The sequence below is a fragment of the Camelina sativa genome, chromosome 16 (genome assembly GCF_030686135.1).
Source record: "Camelina sativa cultivar CO46 ecotype springtype chromosome 16, ASM3068613v1".
In the NCBI taxonomy this organism is placed as follows: domain Eukaryota; kingdom Viridiplantae; phylum Streptophyta; class Magnoliopsida; order Brassicales; family Brassicaceae; genus Camelina; species Camelina sativa.
The window spans coordinates 5,414,742-5,433,335 of NC_141895.1; the positions used below are offsets into that span (position 1 = coordinate 5,414,742).

Genomic DNA, 18,594 nt, shown 5'->3' on the forward strand with positions numbered 1-18,594 from the left:
CTTTGTTTCTGCAAAAAAAAAAAAAAAAGTGTCTCATGTATTAGGTTTATGATTCTATGTCGAGTTTATGATTTATGATTCTTATGATTTGTTAAATTTATAATTTTCTGTTGTGTATATAAGTATATACAAATCAAGATTTTTTTTTGAAAGCATACATTTTTCTATCCAGAGATTGTATATAAGGGAGAATTGTGGTATGAACGGGTGTTCATCCAATTGACATAGCATCTGCAAAATAAGAAAATTACATTTGATTGCTTAAAAAAAGTCCACATTTTTTATATGAACCCGGTAAGTCACAAAATACTATATTAGTGTTTGTTTTCTTCAGTTTTTCTATAGATTTATTTAAGAAACCTTTGTAGGAAATTCTTATTAGAGTATTTAGTTGAGCTTTGCATTAACTTTTGAAACCAACAAGGGGTACATATACATAAACTATATAAGTACAATTAATCTTCCATGACTATATTGTAATCAGTTGTATGTATTAAATTATATTATTTTCTTATTTTTCCAAATATATGATGTTAACAGTTTTTATTAAAATGGCACTATAACTTGGGATGTATATGGAAAAGAAAATAAAAAACACACATGACAGTACAATTTTATAACATGAGCACCTTGAAATTTTTTTATAGTCTTTTAAGTCATGGTTACCTTGAATTCCTAACGAAATTTTCAAGGTAACGATGACTCATAGTATAAAAATTTCTAATCCAAATCTTAAAGTACTGATTAACACTCAAACACCCAAATATTCATAAATCAAAACCACAAAATTTTGGGTTAATGACGTTATACTATATAAATATGTTTACACATACTTTTTTTCTTTTTGGTAAGGATATGTTTACACATACTAAATAAATGATTCTTACTATTTTCAATTGAACTAGCATAAGTTCAAAATAAAATTAAAATAAAAATACATAAAATATGTTCTGTAACAGTTAAAAATATTAAAAAAAAAACATAATCTAATATAGGTGAAATATATATAAAATAGTAAGAATAAAGAAGTCAATTAATTTTGCAATATTTTTATTAAAACATATGATATATAGATATACTATGAATTATATTTATGTTTATTTCATACGTGAGTTCGAGAATTTATGTATTCGTCAGGTCCCCTCCCGTTTTCAATCGGAAATTTGTCTTATATCCGGAATGTCCCATATTGGTAATGCTTTCTGTTATGCAAAGAAAAATTGAGAACGGGTGTAGGACATAATGGAACATGACAAAACACAAAGAGAGTTACGACAATCTCTAAATATTTGTATATGTTTCAAACGGGTTTTCATCATTGTTAGCGGTTATATATCCAATTTGATAGTTCACAAATTTAATAGAAGCTAACCAATCATTTGTTTGATTTAGTTTGTTACCAGTCCAACCGTTATGTTGTTTCAAATTTTAAGATACTGGAGAAATCGTTATTATTTAAAAATTTCAAACATTAATAAAGCAAACCAAATATCAAACTAAAATCTCAATTAGTATAAGTTTAATTATATATACAAAATTAATTTTGTTTATAAACATAACTCCGCACGTATGTGCTGGTCGGAACCTAGTATTCATTAGTTCACACTTATCCTAAACACATTCATTATTGAATTTGAATATATAGCATTTCCAGTCACTACAACATAAAAATTGATAAAAGATGGAGTCTTCAAGGTATGATTGCTCTCGTGACCGGTGGCACTAAAGGCATCGGGTCAGTCCTCATCTTATATCCTCTTTTATTGTTTTGTGATATTCAATTATGAAAGAACTAACGATACATGTTTGCCTGTGAGATCATGAACAGGGAAGCTGTGGTGGAGGATCGCTATATGTTGGGAGCAAGAGTCCACACATGTGCCAGAGACGAAACTCAACTTTAAGAACGCTTACGTAAATGGCAAGCAAAAGGGTTTCAGGTCACCACTTCTGTCTGCGACGTTTCTTCTCGTGAGCAATGACAAATATTATAGAAATGGATCATAGTATATTGAGTTGTCTTTCATAAGATTGAAGCATACATATATATATATATATAGTGATTAGCTTTAACATATTGCTAAAGCAACATAATGTAAACTTTCCTAAACACATAAGGAAATAGCTTGCTCAAGAAGTAATATAAAGATCTAGACTATTCGTTTCACTTCATTAACGGATTTTACGGTCCATATTACTTGGTCCGCAAGATACACATCTTGCTTCCCTAATAAGCAACAAGAGAAACTCATGGAAACTGTTTCATCACTCTTCCAAGGAAAACTCAACATTTTCGTACGTCTACATATATAAGCTTCTCCGCCTAAGGCTTGTGATCTACAAGAACTATATATATATATAAAGGTGAACTTCTCAACATTTTCGTCGTCTACATATATAAGCTTCTCCGCCTCAAACTTGTGATCTACAAGAACCAAAACATATATGGTGAACTTCTAACAGAATATTATGGAAACGCCATACTGTATATACGTGAATAATGTGGGTGTACTTCGTGAGAAGCCAATAACAGAATATGTGTAAGAAGATTTCTCTTTCCACATCTCCACAAATTTGGAAGCTGCTTTCTTTCACATCCTCTTCTTAAAGGCTTCAGGATTTGGAAGCATCGTCTATATAACTTTTGTTTATTTGGATATGTCCTAATCGTCACCTCAGCCGAGCAGCTTGGACACTTAATTTAGAACCTATGGAGTTTATAAATCTCCTAAGTACGTCTCACCAATGACTTCTTCTCCTGAGTTGTAAACTGGTTTCAGAGAAAAGCAACAAAAAGGATTTTCAGCTCTATAGTTTTCGAACATTCAAGATTTTGTGTAACTGCAAAAACAAATCTATATAATATCGTGTCTGAATCAGATATGAAGTTAAAATCACAAAATCTGATTATCTTGAAAGTCAGATCCTTCCTTCAAACCAATTTTGTGCTAAACAGTATTATCCCTTATGTATTTCGGTACCAAAGAAGACATGTTCATAAAAGTATTAGATAATTGTAAGTAAAAAACGAGACTTCAAGATTAAAAAAAAAAAAAAAAGGCCATAAGTATTATTATCGGTTAAAAAAATCACCATATGAAAACGCCTTAAGAAAAGAACAACAGCATATGCTACTTTTCTTCTTATTCTTCATGTCTTCTGTCTCTTGGAACCCGCAGTTTTACTTTCTCTAATTTGATTTAGCATTACTCGAACAAGAACGAAATTTACGGATAGCCAGCCACAACTCCCTCAGGGTGATAATATTCCAGTTCCTGCATGACAAGGAAAAGAGAACAATTATTGGGTCAAACTAAGGCAAAACATAACTATATGGAAAGAGTTTGCTGAATCAAATAGAGTATATAAATATAAATATATAGCTTGGCTAGAACGCTTACTTCAATTGCATGTCCATTACTCTCGAGATGGCTGGTGAAATTCCCAAAGCCTAGGAGACCAAGAAGGCATGCTGATCAATAGAAGGTAGATTCAGCCATTCTATTACACTCCCCGTCCTCCTCAAGTGCCCCTGGATTTAAATACATTGCATCTGCCCGGATGCTTGACAGTAAGTTTTCCCAGGGGTAGCACCCTGGACACTCTCTCATGGTGGTGGGAGGTGGCTTAATCTGAGGATCAAGTTTAGAAATTGGCCCAAGAATGTTGTATTTAAACGATTGCTGCTCAAGAAAATAACCGAAGATCTGCTGAAGAGATATGACCATTAGATTAGCCGGAGGTGGATTATGCCATGTCCACGCCATCAAACTAGACAAAATAGATTTGAAATCTGTTTCAGCAAAGAAAAGAACTCAATCAATTAAGACTCTATATATAGTATAATATAAACCCTAAACTTGAAAGACAAGAAATATTAACCTGTTGGGACGTGATGAAGGTGGATCCCAGTGGAAGCGAGGTCTTTGAGGACGTCAAAAGAGACTTCTGATAGTATACCAATGGCAGTGATGGTGAGAGGACCACAGTAGCCTAATTTCTTCAACTCCCGTCTTATAAACGGACCGACCAGACGAGCGTCAATTTCAGGGGGGAGAGGACACCTCGTGATGTCCCACCAGACCGATGTTACACCCTCACCCTGCCCCTTCCTCGCCGCATTAAGTTGCAACATGTCGGAGAAAGGTTGTATTGTATGAAGAAGATTAATCAATTAAAGATGGAGAATCAGAATTTAGGGACTGACTCTTGTGGGTCAAGATACCTGCGGCAATAAAGAAGAAGAAGAAGAATGTTCTCTTTTACAATTGTATTTATAGATCTTTTGGATAAAAAACAAAAACAAAAATATTATTATCTATATATACATTTTTGAAGTACATTTTGGGTTTTACCCTTTTATTTGTACTTATTTAAATTGTTATTTTGCAATATTGATCCCTAAACAATTTAAAAATCAATCACCAAAATCAAAGAAATCGACTAAAAACATAATATTTTATTGCCATTAGATCAACAACATATCTATAAGTTTATTATAATCTCTCAAACTTTTAATGATACACAACCAATTTTCTAAAACAAAATAATACACAATCTCTACATAATAAATTATTCCAAAAATCGAATGCATAATCCTCAGCCTATTAAATTCATATTTGCAAAATGTCCAAGTTTGGTCCAAATTCATATCTTAAACTTGCTCAGCAAGATTTTCTAGATTTCGACCAAACTTAATCCTAACCATCCACTACCTATATAAATTAGTTTGTCAATAGATCAATGTATTCGGCCTACACAGTCGTCTGTGTACTTATTATGTGTTCTAGGTTTGTAAATTTCTCTCCCTGTTTCTTATTATGTGTTCTAGGTTTTGATCATTCTTTTTTAGTTTAAATCATTCTTTTTTTATATACAGATTTGATCATTTGAACCAAGTCCATTTCGGGTTGGTCATCCTCAACATTTTGCTTTTATGATAAAGATGTTAATCTAGCAAAAAAAGCAATAGCTTCATTGAGCCTTTCAATAGCTTATATGTTTCTAGATTATTAACAATGAAAGAGAATGACTTTTGAGTTTATTTTCATTTACTAATTTGTTTTTTACTTCTGTGCAGTATTACTTGATTTCCTCAATTAAAAAACTCAATTTGACAACATGACGTCCGACCTATCTATAAACAAAGGCAACTGATTTTTACTAGGTATATCATACTAAAGCCTTTGTTGGTTATTTTTACAGGTATAATTTGTATTCATTAAATAAATATTTCAGCTTTTTAACACTAAAAATCCTTTTTCACCGAGTAAGTTGTTATATTTCATGTGATTCGACAAGGTATCTCTGATAAATAATATTTTCAATTTGAAATTGACATCTCTATATTATGAAATATCTATTGATTCTCCATAATCTCTAACTGTGTCTTTGGAGCTCTCCAAAACAGTACATTCATCGGTTTTAATTTTTCATATAATTTGTTTTTAAAAAATATCAAGCGGATGATAAGGAAAATACGGGAATTTCTATAAAAAAAAAATGAAACAACAATATCTTGTCATATTTTGTTTAAAATTTTAAATCTTCTACAATCAAATCAAATCTTAATTATTGTTACCAAAACTGCTTACTAAATATGTAGGAAATATATATACTTAAATTTCCTATATTTAATTAGGAAATTACTATATATACCATAACTTATTTATGTATTTATTTCCAGAAAATATCATAATCGCACGATTATAATATTAACTAAATATATTGACAAAAAAAAGAATATTAACTAAAATTTTATCATTTATTTTACCTCTCAACAATATTTATCCGAATATAAGAAATCGGATCTGCAAACAAATAAATGCCATAAATTTTGCTTTAATTGTTATACATATATTCGAAAGAAAAAACTTATAAAAACTAATTAACTCTGCTTAACTTCCTATAAAGAAAATAAATTTGCGGCTTCACTACAACTAGCCTTAACTTATCCCATGTTTGTTAGTTTTTGGATGTTTATTTTTTCTGCTCATGTTTATAAAATGAGAGAAAAAGATATAGAATTCTAAACTTTGCCTTAATATACATTAATCAAGAAAAACTAATGATTAAATAGTGATTTAAAAGTTTTTATCTGGTTTATTTTGGTTCTTCAGACTAACTATATAACTATACCAGATATAAGAAAAAATTAAACTTTATAATGTTATGAAAATTAAACTTATAAAATTTTAAAAATATTACAGGACAGGATTAGATGATGAGACAAGTTCAGATCACTATTAATAATTTGAAATATCATTACCTCAGTGCTACAATACAAAAATAAGTTAAGAAATAATTATGTAAAATGATTACATAACAGTCATACAATCTTAAGCATTACACAAAATTAAAAATTAATAAAAAATAAAATTTAAAATTTGAATTTTTAGTTTAAAAAAATAGTCCCGCAGTACACCGCGGGTTAAAATCTAGTGCTACTGATTTTACTGGTAATTTTCCCAAAAAAAAAAAAGAAAGACAAATATGTTATGGAAAAACCAATACTATAAAAAAAAAATAGAAATTTGCTAAATATATCCCAATTCAATGCTCTAATCTATTTAAGTTTAGGTCATAAGAACATTCACTTTTAGGGAAAAAAAATTAGTTAGGATAAACAAAATTGTTCATCCAATGTTGAAAAAAAAAACCAAAATATATTTATTGGTAATTTTCCAAAAGAGAAAACAAATTGTACTATGAAAAAAACTATTTCTTAAACAAACAAAAAAAAAATTGGGGGTGGGAGGGTAAGGCGAGGAAACGGTTAACCGCAGACACTAAACTAGCTTCAGCAGAACCACCTACGAGCCAAACCCAACCTGATTGGTCTACTGGTAGGAGACGAGCCTCTTATGTAGCCATCGACGTTTTTTAGTTATTTTTCGGGGGAAACGCCGGCCAAAGACCCCCAATAGTAATGTTCCCATCGTAAATTATGGGAGGGTTCAGGGTTTAGCAATCAATAAGCAGACTCATCTCCTAGGTCCCCACCCCGTTGCCACGTTTGACCAAACTTTTCTTTATTTAAACAACTCAATTTCAACTTCCACTGTCCGATGTGGGACAAGTTCCAAAAGCCAAAAGGGAACGTCATGAGTGGCGTCACATAACACTATCTATAAAAAAGAACAAAAAGAAGCAAAACAGAGAGAGAGAGGGAGAGTGAGACAATGGCTGAGAGATCAGATACAGAGGAAGTGAAGCTTTTGGGGATGTGGGCGAGTCCTTTTAGCCGTAGGATCGAGGTAGCTCTTACACTGAAAGGTGTACCGTACGAGTTCTCTGAGCAAGATATCACCAACAAGAGCTCTTTGCTGCTTCAATTGAACCCGGTTTATAAAATGATTCCGGTTGTTGTTCATAATGGTAAACCGATCTCTGAGTCACTTGTGATTCTTGAGTATATCGATGATACGTGGCGAAACAATCCGATTCTTCCTCAAGATCCGTGTGAGAGAGCTACTGCTCGATTCTTGGCTAAACTGATCGATCAACAGGTATTATGAAATTTTCCAAAAAAATTCAATTTTCAAGAACCGGTTTTGGACTTTTAAACCGGGGTTTTTAAAACCGGTTATTTTTTGGAGTTTTTTAAAGATCTGTGTGGCGGCGATGAAAGTGGTGGGGAAGGTCGGAGAAGAGAGAGACGCGGCGGTCGAAGCGACGAGAGATTTGTTGATGTTTTTGGAGAAAGAGCTTGTTGGGAAAGATTTTTTCGGTGGGAGAAGTTTAGGGTTCGTGGACATTGTGGCGACTCTTGTGGCGTTTTGGCTTATGAGGACGGAGGATCTCCTCGGAGTTAAAGTTGTTCCGGTGGAGTTGTTCCCGGAGATTCATAGATGGGTTAAGAATCTGTTGGGAAATGATGTTATCAAGAAATGTATTCCTCCTAAAGATGAGCATCTTGCGTACATCAGAGCTCGCATGGATAAGCTCAATCTCAAATCAGCTTGATAAGGGTTATTATAGAGTTCTGATGTTTTAAAGTATGTCCCTTTTGTTCTTGTCTCTATTTCTATTGCTAAGTTTTATGAGATCATTAAGCTGAAATGTCGTAGGGAAGTGTGAGGTTGTTGTTGTATTATAGAAGCTCTAATAATCAAAGTATGTGCCTTTGTTCTTGTCTCGATTGCTAAAGTCCTATGGATCATGTTTTATGCTCAAAGCTCCCCAAGTTGTAGACAAATAGTTGGGAACTGTGAACTTCTTTGATGTATTATTGTCTGCAAGAGATGGAAATCAGAATGTCATTGTCACTTTTTGTGTTGTGTGAGTCTTTTCTTCCCTATCTGAAAGTTAAGCAATTAGGATGTATTGAGACTTGAGACGTGAATGAGGAAGGCCTGAGATTAGTTTGTATCTTCTTGTCCCTTTGCTCTTGTTTCAATTGGTAGGTGATGTGGGATCAAATTCATTAAGCTCACAGTTAGAATAGTAAGTGATGTTGTTTCTAGTTTTGTTAGAGATGTGAATCAGAGATGCCAATGTTATTATGTGAGACTTTTCTTGGAAATTTGGTTTGAAATGTGAATGTTAGCAATTAGAATGTGTTGAGATGTGAATGAGGAAGGCCTGAGTTTAGTCTGTGACTTCATGCTGCTATATTCAAACAGCAAATTTAGTTTATTTTTTTTTCTTTTTCTAGCTAAAGATGTTCTCAAGCAACAAACAGAAGAAACTCTCTCTTTTGTGTTACTCTGATTCAACCTGAACAGTTACATGATAAATCCCACAAGATTTCCTACAGAAATTTCTAACACCAGTAATGATCTCTTTAGGACTAGCTCCAGGTTCAGGTAAGATATGACATGACAATACGATTCTCCCAACTGTTATCTCCCATACATGAAGATCATAAACAATCTTAACTCCCTCGATACGCCTAAGTTCTCTCTCGAGCTTCTCTATGTCTATATCACGCGGTGTTCGTTCCATCAGTATTCCGAATATGTTCTTGAGCATTGGTAGAGTAGCAGCAAGAGCAAAGGCAGAGAAAACAAGAGTACAGATCAAATCAACCAAAACCCATCCCGGTTTCACCCAAATGATACCTCCACCGATCATAACACCAAGCGACTGAATCATATCAGCCATTGCGTGAAGATACGCTCCTTGCAGGTTAATGTTCATCTCCTTTGACGACGATTTCTCACCTTTTAAAGGATTCATTTCTTGCTCTTCCTCATCCTCCACCACCTCCTTGTGAAAATGTTGATGTTGATGTTGATGTTGATGATGATGATGATGGTGATGGTGGTGGTGGTGGTGGTTATGGTTATGTCCTAACCAAAGGACCATAACCAAGTTCATAAAAAAGCCGAAAGCAGAAATGCCAAACATGATCTCACCATTCACCTCTCTGCTTCTACTAAGAAGTCTTTGAATGGCTTCATAGATTATAACTCCAGAGACAAGCCAAATGAGTTGAACAGACAAGAAAGCAGCTAAGACTTCAAGCCGTTTAAACCCAAACGAGTTTCTCTGATTCGCTTCCCAGCTCGAGACCTTGATCGCCAACAAAGAGACGCACAAACCCGCCACATCCGTCAACAAATGCGCAGCATCCGTCATTACCGCGAGACTATTTGCCTTAAAACCTCCCACAATCTGTACGGACATAACGACCAGGTAAAGAAAGATGAGGCTGCTTAGTCTTGTAATCGAGTCTTCGCGTTCTTTCGTCTCGGACACACATTGTTCTTGTCTCGTAAACGCGCAAGACAGAGGAACAACCACGCCTATAGTTTCTTCCTCTGTTTGTGATGGTGACTCGATTCCTTCATCGTCATCGTCATTAGGTTTCAAAATGCGGATTTGCTCCAATTCCATAAGCTGTTCTAACGTTTCAACGGTTTTCATAAGAGAGCTAAACCAACATTTTGATATTTCTTTTGGATTTTTCATGATTAAAGATTCGAATAAACCCATTCTTGTAAAACAAGTAAACAAACCTGAGAATCAGAAACGTATATATGAATCCCTGGTGCTGTCTTCTTCGGAAATCTTGAATTTCATAAATAAATTTATCTTTATGGTTAGAGATTAAGTCATAATCTTAACACAAACAGCGATTTTACAGGCAATTAAAAAAAAAACAAAAAAAAAAACCAAGGATGGATCCAGCAAATATGGGAGGAGATGTTTATAGACAGAAGAATGTGGAATTTTTCTCTTTTTGTATGGAAAGAATCTAAAATAAGTCGCTTTGGCTTGTGACAGGTGAAGAAGAATCATAGTATTTTTTTTTCTTTAATAAGGGAATGCAAAAAAAAAAAAGCAATAAATACATTACACATTTATGATGTCTCTGTATGCGTGTATGAGATTTGTATGATTGTGTATTACTACTACCATCCAAAGGTGGCGTTACAAAATGGACCAACTCTTCTTGTTCAAAATATGGGGGATTCAACTAATCTTCTTGGATCTTTTAGCGTCTTGTGTTTTTATTTCCTTTGTCTCTTTGTTTTATTTCATTAAATAACTCAATTAATAATTTACATCAAAGTTAGGTTAGGTGATGTAATTTGTCTATGTTGATATAACAAAACATGTGTTGTTTGATCTTTGTTGCCGTTTTTTTTTGGGTAGAAGTATTAGGCCCAATAAGAGAAATACAAAAGGCCCATTAGGTCGATTCAAAAATAAGAAAGAGTAAAGAATGAAACCAAACATAATCTCATCTGACTCATTCTGATAGCACCGCACGCACCAGTCGTCAGGGTCTCTCTCGTCTCTCCTCCTCGCGGCTCGAAAAAAAGAGCTTCACACGCTTGAATTCTCCGTTTCGTTTTCTATTTTTTTTATCGGATCGGAGATGGCGGAGAAGCCGGCGCAAGAGACGGAGCAGAAGCGAGCGATGGAACCGGGTGTTCTCGACGATATAATTCACCGTTTGGTGGAGTTTCGGAACACGAGGCCTGGATCGGGGAAACAAGTTCATCTCAGTGAAGGTGAAATCCGTCAGCTTTGTGCTGTCTCCAAAGAAATTTTTCTTCAACAACCCAATCTTCTCGAACTCGAAGCTCCCATCAAGATCTGCGGTCAGTAAACCTTCTGTCCTTCTCTTTTCTCAAAAAAGTGTTTTTTTTTTTTTTTTTGGGCAGTGAGGTTTTGGTTAATTTCAGTTCTCAATTTAGTGCATGTTATCAGTAGCTATGAATTGAATGCTTAGAACTATGTTTCATATTGGAAAGAGAGAATCTTTTGAGTTCTTTGGAAGCTGTAAGTAGGTCAAATTTGGTGGGTTTTAGGTTAGGTTGTGAGTTTGGACCATTAAGTGACTTAAGAAATGTGTGATGGTGACAATTGATGGTCTTTGAGTTCAGAACGTCTAAAGTTGGAATTTTTATTACTAAATAGTCGTAGATAGGTTTCAGAGTTTTGACTGGTTCTATGAGGTTTGTTTGAGATATGATTCAGAGTTTTGACTGGTTCTATGAGGTTTGTTTCTTTTATCTTAATGTTGACTAGTCAAGTTATGTTTGCAAAAGCTTGACGTAGCTCATGAGTGTTCATTCACCATTGTTACATTTGATGTTGAATAGATAACACTTTTCAATCCAAAGAGAACGTTTTCAAGTGTAAATTTTTTTTGACCTGCTTAATTGGTCTCTTCCATCATGTGAATATTCTGAGTTTCGTTTCTACTTTATATTAGGGCCATGTTTTCTACAAGTTGTTTTCTTTGATCTAATTGTTACTTGTCTCTTACTTTTACAGGTGATATTCATGGGCAGTATTCAGATCTATTGAGGCTGTTTGAGTATGGAGGCTTCCCTCCCGAAGCTAATTATTTGTTCTTGGGTGATTATGTTGACCGTGGCAAGCAAAGCTTGGAAACAATATGCCTTCTCCTAGCTTACAAAATCAAATACCCTGAGAACTTCTTCTTGCTGAGAGGGAATCATGAATGTGCCTCCATTAATCGTATTTATGGGTTCTATGACGAGTGCAAACGCAGGTTTAACGTCAGACTCTGGAAAATATTCACCGATTGCTTTAACTGTCTTCCCGTGGCAGCCTTAATTGATGACAGAATACTATGTATGCATGGTGGAATTTCCCCAGAGTTGACAAGTTTGGACCAGATTAGAAACATTGCACGGCCGATGGATATTCCAGACTCTGGTCTGGTATGTGATTTACTATGGTCCGATCCTAGTGGAGAAGTCAAAGGCTGGGGAATGAATGATCGTGGTGTTTCATACACTTTTGGAGCTGACAAAGTTGCAGAGTTTTTGGAAAAAAATGACATGGACCTTATCTGTCGTGCCCACCAGGTTGGAACTCGAGTTATGTATATCTGTCATTGAGTTTATGATGAAAATTCTGCAAGCTTAATAATGGATGTGTTTTGACTCTCTGTTTTTAGGTTGTTGAAGATGGGTACGAGTTCTTTGCAGAAAGACAGCTTGTTACAGTATTTTCAGCTCCCAACTATTGTGGGGAATTTGACAACGCTGGTGCAATGATGAGCATTGATGAGAGCTTGATGTGCTCATTCCAAATTCTTAAGCCGTCAGAAAAGAAATCGCTTTTTCTATGACGACGATTATCCAGTGACCACCATGCTTGAAATTAACAATTCTACAAAAGGTACAAAAACTCTTCATATGTTATTGGTAGCTACAAATGAAAGTAACCCCCTGGCTCTACATCTTCTGTTTCATATTTAGCTTGCTCGCCGTAGTTAGCTCTTGGGCTGTGTAATACATATTAGCTTCAGGAAAGTGAAATGGAAAATATTAATAATCTTTAAGCTATCTGACCACTTTGTATGCGATCTAATCACAGAACTGACACTGAGTATCGGTTTCAAAATCACAGAGTAGATTTAAAAGTTTAGGAAATATCGTAAATCCGATTATATGAGTTTTTTTTTCTTTCTTCTTTTACATTTAAAGCTCTTGGCTAGTAATATATCATCAAGGACAAAGATTTGGTCACTGTATGCTGAAGAATGCTGTAGGATATATCCATCTTAGTTCCCATTATTTTGAGTTTTTTTTTTTTTTTTCATCTTTTACATTTCTGTGTGGAATTACCTCTTGTTTTGCTTACAATTTATCATCAAGGAAAAAGATTTTATGTGAATGACATCAAAGAACTGGTCACTGTATGCTGAAGAACGTGGTCAGCTTTTGATAAACTTTTGCTACTTTGACAATATATGATGATGCAGGTGTATAATGGCAAGAGGATTCACAGAAGGGAAACTGCTGAATTGTGTGACCTTAGTGGTTTCTGATTAATAGAGCATCATTAGACAAAGTAGCTGTTGAATTCTCAAACACAGAGAGAGTATCAAAGAGAAGGAAACAACAACTCTGGGAAGTCTCTGCTGATTTTAGTATTCATTCTATATCACATCTATCTTTGTCTAAAATGTGTGTTTTTCTTTGAATAATAATATTAGATTCTTCTCATTTGTACTCTCTATTTTATTTATGAGAACCCTTTTTTTTTAGTCTCTTAACAAAACTATAAAGCCATAAAAATCAGCTTTTACTTCCAAAAAATTTCGTTAAGGTGGGGTTGCCAACTGTCACATCGAAAAACGATATGGTGCTAAAGTGAAAACAATCGAAGTAATGAAGGACTAAAGTGAGAAATGTATGCGAGTGCACGTGTGATTGAGAGAAGTAGAAAAGAGTGTTTTTACAGAAACAAACAAATCAACAACTCCAGAGAGCCAATTCAGATTCCTTCTGTGTTGTCTGTCACACAGTTTTGGCCTCTCTCTCTCTCTTTCTCTTTCTCTCTCACTCACGCCTCTTCAGAGTTTTTTTTCTTTATTCATCTCTCCACCGCTGAGATCCATTTGTGTTATCTTCTCGTTCTGTATCCATGGATTCTTTCGTTGAATACGGTTGGAAGGTACTTTCACCCAACTCCTTGTTCCTTGATCTTTGTACATGGATTTGTGTGTTTCAAGCGATTTCGGTGTGTGTGTGTTTTTTTTTTGTCTTTCTGCGTCTCCGACTTTAGTTTACTGCATTTATTATGATTACAGGTGTAGTGCGAACGCGTATCTCTTCTAGCTGTGTTAATTAGTTTTTGAAATTTGATGGTTTGTTTTTTTTTGTGGTCTCCACTCTCACCGCATTGCGATTATTGTTGTGGTCCCTTTTGCGTGTTTGATTAGATTGATTGGTTTCGTGTCGATCTCTTTCTGGTTTTCAGATCTGGATTTTGATTCCATATGAATAGCCAATGTGATCTCACCTTGTTTGTTTTGTGCTTGATTCTTTTTTTTGGAATTTAGGGACCATAATTTATGAATGCTGATGATGTAGACTCTGTGAATTGAGAATTGTTTATTTACACGCTTCTTTTATCCTTGAAGGATTTGTGAGTGTGATAGGTGTGTTGTTCTAGCAATAGTTTTCGCCTTGAACGTCTTTATCACTCGCTTTCGGATTGGTTTTGGTGGAATTGAATGCATTTTCTTGTTTCTCTTTGGCTATCAGTGTTTGGTTCTTAGCTGTGTTGCTGACCATTTTTTTTTGTATGTTTATGGTGTGATGATGATTGCAGTATCTGGTTACACATTTCAGCGACTTTCAACTGGCGTGTATTGGGAGTTTTATCCTTCATGAGAGTGTGTTTTTCTTGTCTGGACTTCCTTACATTTTCCTAGAAAGGACCGGTTTGCTTAGCAGTTACAAAATTCAGGTTTGTGTCCTTTCTCATGTTTCTTTCAAGGATCTTTTATGTATAGTTTGTAGCTTTGTGTTACCGACCCTTCGGAAAGGAATTGAGTGAAAAGAGATCACCAAGTAATCAGCACATGATTTTGTTATCTTTCAAATGTTCAGTGATAATAAAAGTATATGTTCTCTCATCTGGTTTACTATTAGTGAATGTCAATTTAATAACTTGTTTGGTCTTATGTAGGCAAAAAGTAATACTCCTGAAGCCCAAGGGAAATGCATTGCTCGACTCTTGCTTTACCATTTCTGCGTAAACTTGCCCCTTATGATGGCATCTTATCCTGTCTTCAGATTTATGGGCATGCAGAGCAGTTTTCCTCTGCCGTCCTGGTATTATCAGGTTCTTTAGTGCTGGAAGCTTTTTTTTGTTTCCTTTGGGTTCTCTCTAATGTTGAACTCTTCCAATTGGCAATATATATAATATGTCAGTGTTGAGCTGCATGAGAAGAACCTGAATTATTGTTTGATCTGGTTTATAAAACCTTTTTTTGGTTATGCTCTTGCAGGAAAGTGGTGTCTGCCCAGATCTTATTCTACTTCATCATTGAGGATTTTGTGTTCTATTGGGGTCACAGGATCTTGCATACTAAATGGCTGTACAAGAACGTGCACAGTGTGCACCATGAGTAAAGCTTCAGTTACTCTTATCTTTTTTGTTGTTGTTGACAATGTTAGTCAATTCATTTACTTGGCCATAACTGATCTTATTATGCTATTACTCAGATACGCCACACCGTTTGGTTTGACATCAGAATATGCTCATCCTGCTGAAATTCTGTTCCTTGGTTTTGCTACCATCGTTGGTCCGGCTCTCACTGGGCCTCACCTGATCACTCTCTGGTTATGGATGATGCTGAGAGTTATTGAGACTGTTGAGGCACATTGTGGTTATCATTTCCCATGGAGCCCTTCGAATTTTCTTCCTCTGTACGGCGGGTAAGATCAAACATCTAATCTTTAGCCTTCTTGAAGGAGCAACATCATAAATCTATCAGATCATTAACATGAATGAGTTTACAATCATTTGCTTACAGTGCTGACTTCCATGACTACCATCATCGGTTACTCTACACAAAGTCTGGCAACTACTCATCAACTTTTGTATACATGGACTGGTAATATATCTGACCTCTGTTTATTAACAGAAGTCTCCATTGACCGATTCCAACATTGTAATCATCTAAATTTTTTGTTTCTCTACGTTACTTCAGGATCTTTGGTACCGACAAGGGTTACAGAAAACTGAAGGCCCTAAAAGAAACCTGACAACAAGCAAAAGTGGAAGTTGGATTTCTCAAGAGAGAGGTCTTATTCTCAAAAACCCTCCTTTCTTCTGTTTTGCCTCTCAGATATTTCCTTGAATTAAAAACTTTTAGTCATAAGAACAAACATTATTTGCAACATTTTGGGTTGTACAATCAAAGCTGTTGGTCTGAACATAAGTTGATACGATGTTGAACCTACTGTTTTGTCTTAATCTTTAAAGATAGTGCTAGTGCTTGATGCATGTACTCTCTAAGATCTCATGTCTTTACCTTGCGGCACATTCAAGTATCTAAATGCCTAAAAAGTGGAACTTCATCCCTAGCGTATTCAGCTTTGTTGTTTTTATTCTCTTTTAGCAAGTCTGATTGTATCTTTCTTAAAGCAAAAGGTTTTTTTACATGTCGGAACTTTAAATTTCGAGAACAAAATGTATACACAATTAGAAGGATGCATGGGAGACACAGATCGCTTTCCTCAGTTATAGTAGTCAGTCAATTAAAGTGGACCTTCCTTTAGGCATAATTTTGATTTTTTCCTTTAATACTCATTACACGAAAGAATGATTAGGTTTGAGAAAACTAATCATTCCTATAAAAGTGTTAACCTTTTAGTCGGGCTGATTCGTATACCATCTAGTGGGATCTGAGAAAGAAGCTCTTAGCTGCTCAAAAAACAACCACGCATTCCAAGAAGCAACCAAAAATGAAAACTGAAAAATACAAAAAGTTAAAGCGGTGTCTGCGCCTTCGATTAGTGTCCACTTACGTGTCCTTTTCTTCTGAGATCAATCACAACGACACTCACGTTGTCACTACTGTGCCTTGCTAACGCCAGCTTCGTCAGCAATACAGACGCTTCTGTACAAGCCTTGTCAGAGATCGCCGGATCTTCATGACTACCTCGCCGTTTCTGACCACCACGGAGACACATACGAGCCACCGAACAGGCGGTCTCGTTTGACACCACATCCCATAAACCGTCGGTTGCTAGTATGAGGCAATCGTCGTCCGTCCTGTCCGTTATGGTTACCTCTGGCTCGCAACTCACATAAGGTTTTAAATAGTTGTCTCCTATTGCTCTTGACATTGCTAAGACCCCTAGAACTCTCGGACAGTCCCAATATATGACTCGTCCTCCAGCTCCTTCGATTCGGTCCAATTCGTCTGGACGATCAGGCTGTGTTTCCATACAAAGAACAAAATCTCCGAGTAAATCAACAATTCCAATATTTTCTTAATTGAAATTCAAGAAAACAACAACTAGGTGATGTGTGTCGGTTGAATGAAGAATTCAAGACAAGAATATGTTTGTTATATCTCTCCTCCGAAGTTAACCTAAGGTAATATATTGTACATGATCAACTAATTGATTTAATTAAAGTTAAAACAAACTTAACATGTTGATAGAGGTGTTCGTTGAATGAAAAATTCAAGACTAGATGTTTGTTAAGATCTCATCTAGGATATTATAATATCCATTATGAGACATAACCAATTGATTTTTAAGTTATAACAAACTTGGCATGTTTTGAGTGAGACTGACCTTGTGGTCGGTTGATAAAGGAACTGGTTTCCCATCTCGGCAAAGAACTGCTCTAGAATCGCCACAATTTGCGACGATGATCTTATCCGGTGTGACGACTGAAACAACTGCGGTCGATCCGACGGAATCGCAAGCAGGGGATTGAAGATCACACTTGCAACTCGCACTCACGACAGATTCACTCCACGACACAACTTCTTTATCCATGCGCTTGAAGCTACGCTCCATTGTCTTTTTCCATTCTTCTTCCTGGTCTTCTCCATCGAAGGTCAGTTCCTCCTCCACCAGCTTGTGAAGCCTCTCTCTACACCTTGCTGCAACCTAGATAAAACAAAAACATGTCGTATCAGCTAAAACTAGAAAAGTTTTGAAATAAGGGAAAGAATGCATGAAAACGACTTCGTACGTACGTGAGAACAACCATGGCCATCGTACACACCAAAATAGTGTTGAGTAGATTCCGAATTCTTGGTTGAAGAAAACGAAGGATGAATCGCCACTGCGTCTTCCATTTCTCTTCTCCTACCGCACACCGAAGAAACACCATATCTCGGACTTAGCTCCGTCGTGGAAGTCTCCTCGGAGAAGTCTAAGTTATGGTTAGTAGCTAAACCCTCTTGCTGTTTATTACGTTTACAGTTCTTCTCCCAATCTTCTTGCATCACCGTCTTAAACCTCTGTCTACGCCGTGAATGTGGCGGCGTCGATTCATAAACCGACGACGGAGATGCACCGGTCACCACTTCGTAACATATATCCGCCATATTGGAAAAAAAAAAAACTCAAAGCTCCGATCACGTCAATTAGTAGTTTTTTGCTCTGTTTCAAGTAATGTTGAATCTTGATTTAGGTGTTACTTCACTGGTTAATAAAAGAAAACTCATAAACCATTCAAATGGAGAAAATAATGTCATTTACACGTTACAACTCGCACGCTATTTAATACACAAAACCTGCCTCTTGAGAAACAATTTTAAAATTCTTTCACGTAAGCGTCAGTAACGAGTGTGCGAGATTCGTGGTCCAATCAAATTGACACAGCAAGGAACATAGGAAGTTG

The 18,594-nt window shown here is 35.6% G+C and overlaps 5 protein-coding genes across 7 annotated transcripts; 3 read left to right on the forward strand and 2 right to left on the reverse strand.

Moving 5' to 3' along the window:
• The first annotated feature begins 7,062 nt into the window (after positions 1 to 7,062).
• On the forward strand, positions 7,063 to 8,132 carry LOC104749940 (glutathione S-transferase U7). The gene is made up of 2 exons (XM_010471653.3): positions 7,063 to 7,508; positions 7,609 to 8,132. Exons 1-2 carry the CDS (start codon positions 7,182 to 7,184, stop codon positions 7,963 to 7,965), a joined length of 684 nt encoding a protein of 227 aa, XP_010469955.2. The 5' UTR covers positions 7,063 to 7,181; the 3' UTR covers positions 7,966 to 8,132.
• Positions 8,133 to 8,680: 548 nt separating this feature from the next.
• LOC104749941 (metal tolerance protein B) lies at positions 8,681 to 10,287 on the reverse strand. Its single transcript, XM_010471654.2, has 2 exons — positions 9,963 to 10,287; positions 8,681 to 9,843 (listed from the first exon to the last, which is right to left on the reverse strand). Exon 2 carries the CDS (start codon positions 9,838 to 9,840, stop codon positions 8,704 to 8,706), a length of 1,137 nt encoding a protein of 378 aa, XP_010469956.1. The 5' UTR covers positions 9,841 to 9,843; positions 9,963 to 10,287; the 3' UTR covers positions 8,681 to 8,703.
• Positions 10,288 to 10,559: 272 nt separating this feature from the next.
• LOC104749942 (serine/threonine-protein phosphatase PP1 isozyme 1-like) lies at positions 10,560 to 13,494 on the forward strand. Its single transcript, XM_010471655.2, has 4 exons — positions 10,560 to 11,054; positions 11,734 to 12,293; positions 12,386 to 12,609; positions 13,196 to 13,494. The coding sequence occupies exons 1-3, from the start codon at positions 10,829 to 10,831 to the stop codon at positions 12,557 to 12,559; spliced, it is 960 nt and encodes a 319-aa protein (XP_010469957.1). The 5' UTR covers positions 10,560 to 10,828; the 3' UTR covers positions 12,560 to 12,609; positions 13,196 to 13,494.
• A 109-nt stretch (positions 13,495 to 13,603) lies between these two features.
• Positions 13,604 to 16,245, forward strand: LOC104749943 (methylsterol monooxygenase 2-1-like). Of its 3 annotated transcripts, none has more exons than XR_015585074.1 (7): positions 13,604 to 13,890; positions 14,551 to 14,688; positions 14,911 to 15,056; positions 15,233 to 15,363; positions 15,450 to 15,662; positions 15,761 to 15,841; positions 15,938 to 16,245. XR_015585074.1 is itself a non-coding variant. In XM_010471656.3 (7 exons), exons 1-7 carry the CDS (start codon positions 13,861 to 13,863, stop codon positions 15,990 to 15,992), a joined length of 783 nt encoding a protein of 260 aa, XP_010469958.1. In that variant the 5' UTR covers positions 13,604 to 13,860; the 3' UTR covers positions 15,993 to 16,245. The 3 variants fall into 3 exon arrangements, 2 of the variants coding, with proteins under 2 accessions (XP_010469958.1, XP_010469959.1); XM_010471656.3 differs by having other exon boundaries at positions 15,233 to 15,352; XM_010471657.3 differs by lacking the exon at positions 13,604 to 13,890 and adding an exon at positions 14,186 to 14,377 and having other exon boundaries at positions 15,233 to 15,352.
• Positions 16,246 to 16,503: 258 nt separating this feature from the next.
• On the reverse strand, positions 16,504 to 18,478 carry LOC104749944 (putative protein phosphatase 2C 24). Its single transcript, XM_010471658.3, has 3 exons — positions 17,945 to 18,478; positions 17,535 to 17,855; positions 16,504 to 17,168 (listed from the first exon to the last, which is right to left on the reverse strand). The coding sequence occupies exons 1-3, from the start codon at positions 18,296 to 18,298 to the stop codon at positions 16,743 to 16,745; spliced, it is 1,101 nt and encodes a 366-aa protein (XP_010469960.2). The 5' UTR covers positions 18,299 to 18,478; the 3' UTR covers positions 16,504 to 16,742.
• Positions 18,479 to 18,594: the final 116 nt, after the last annotated feature.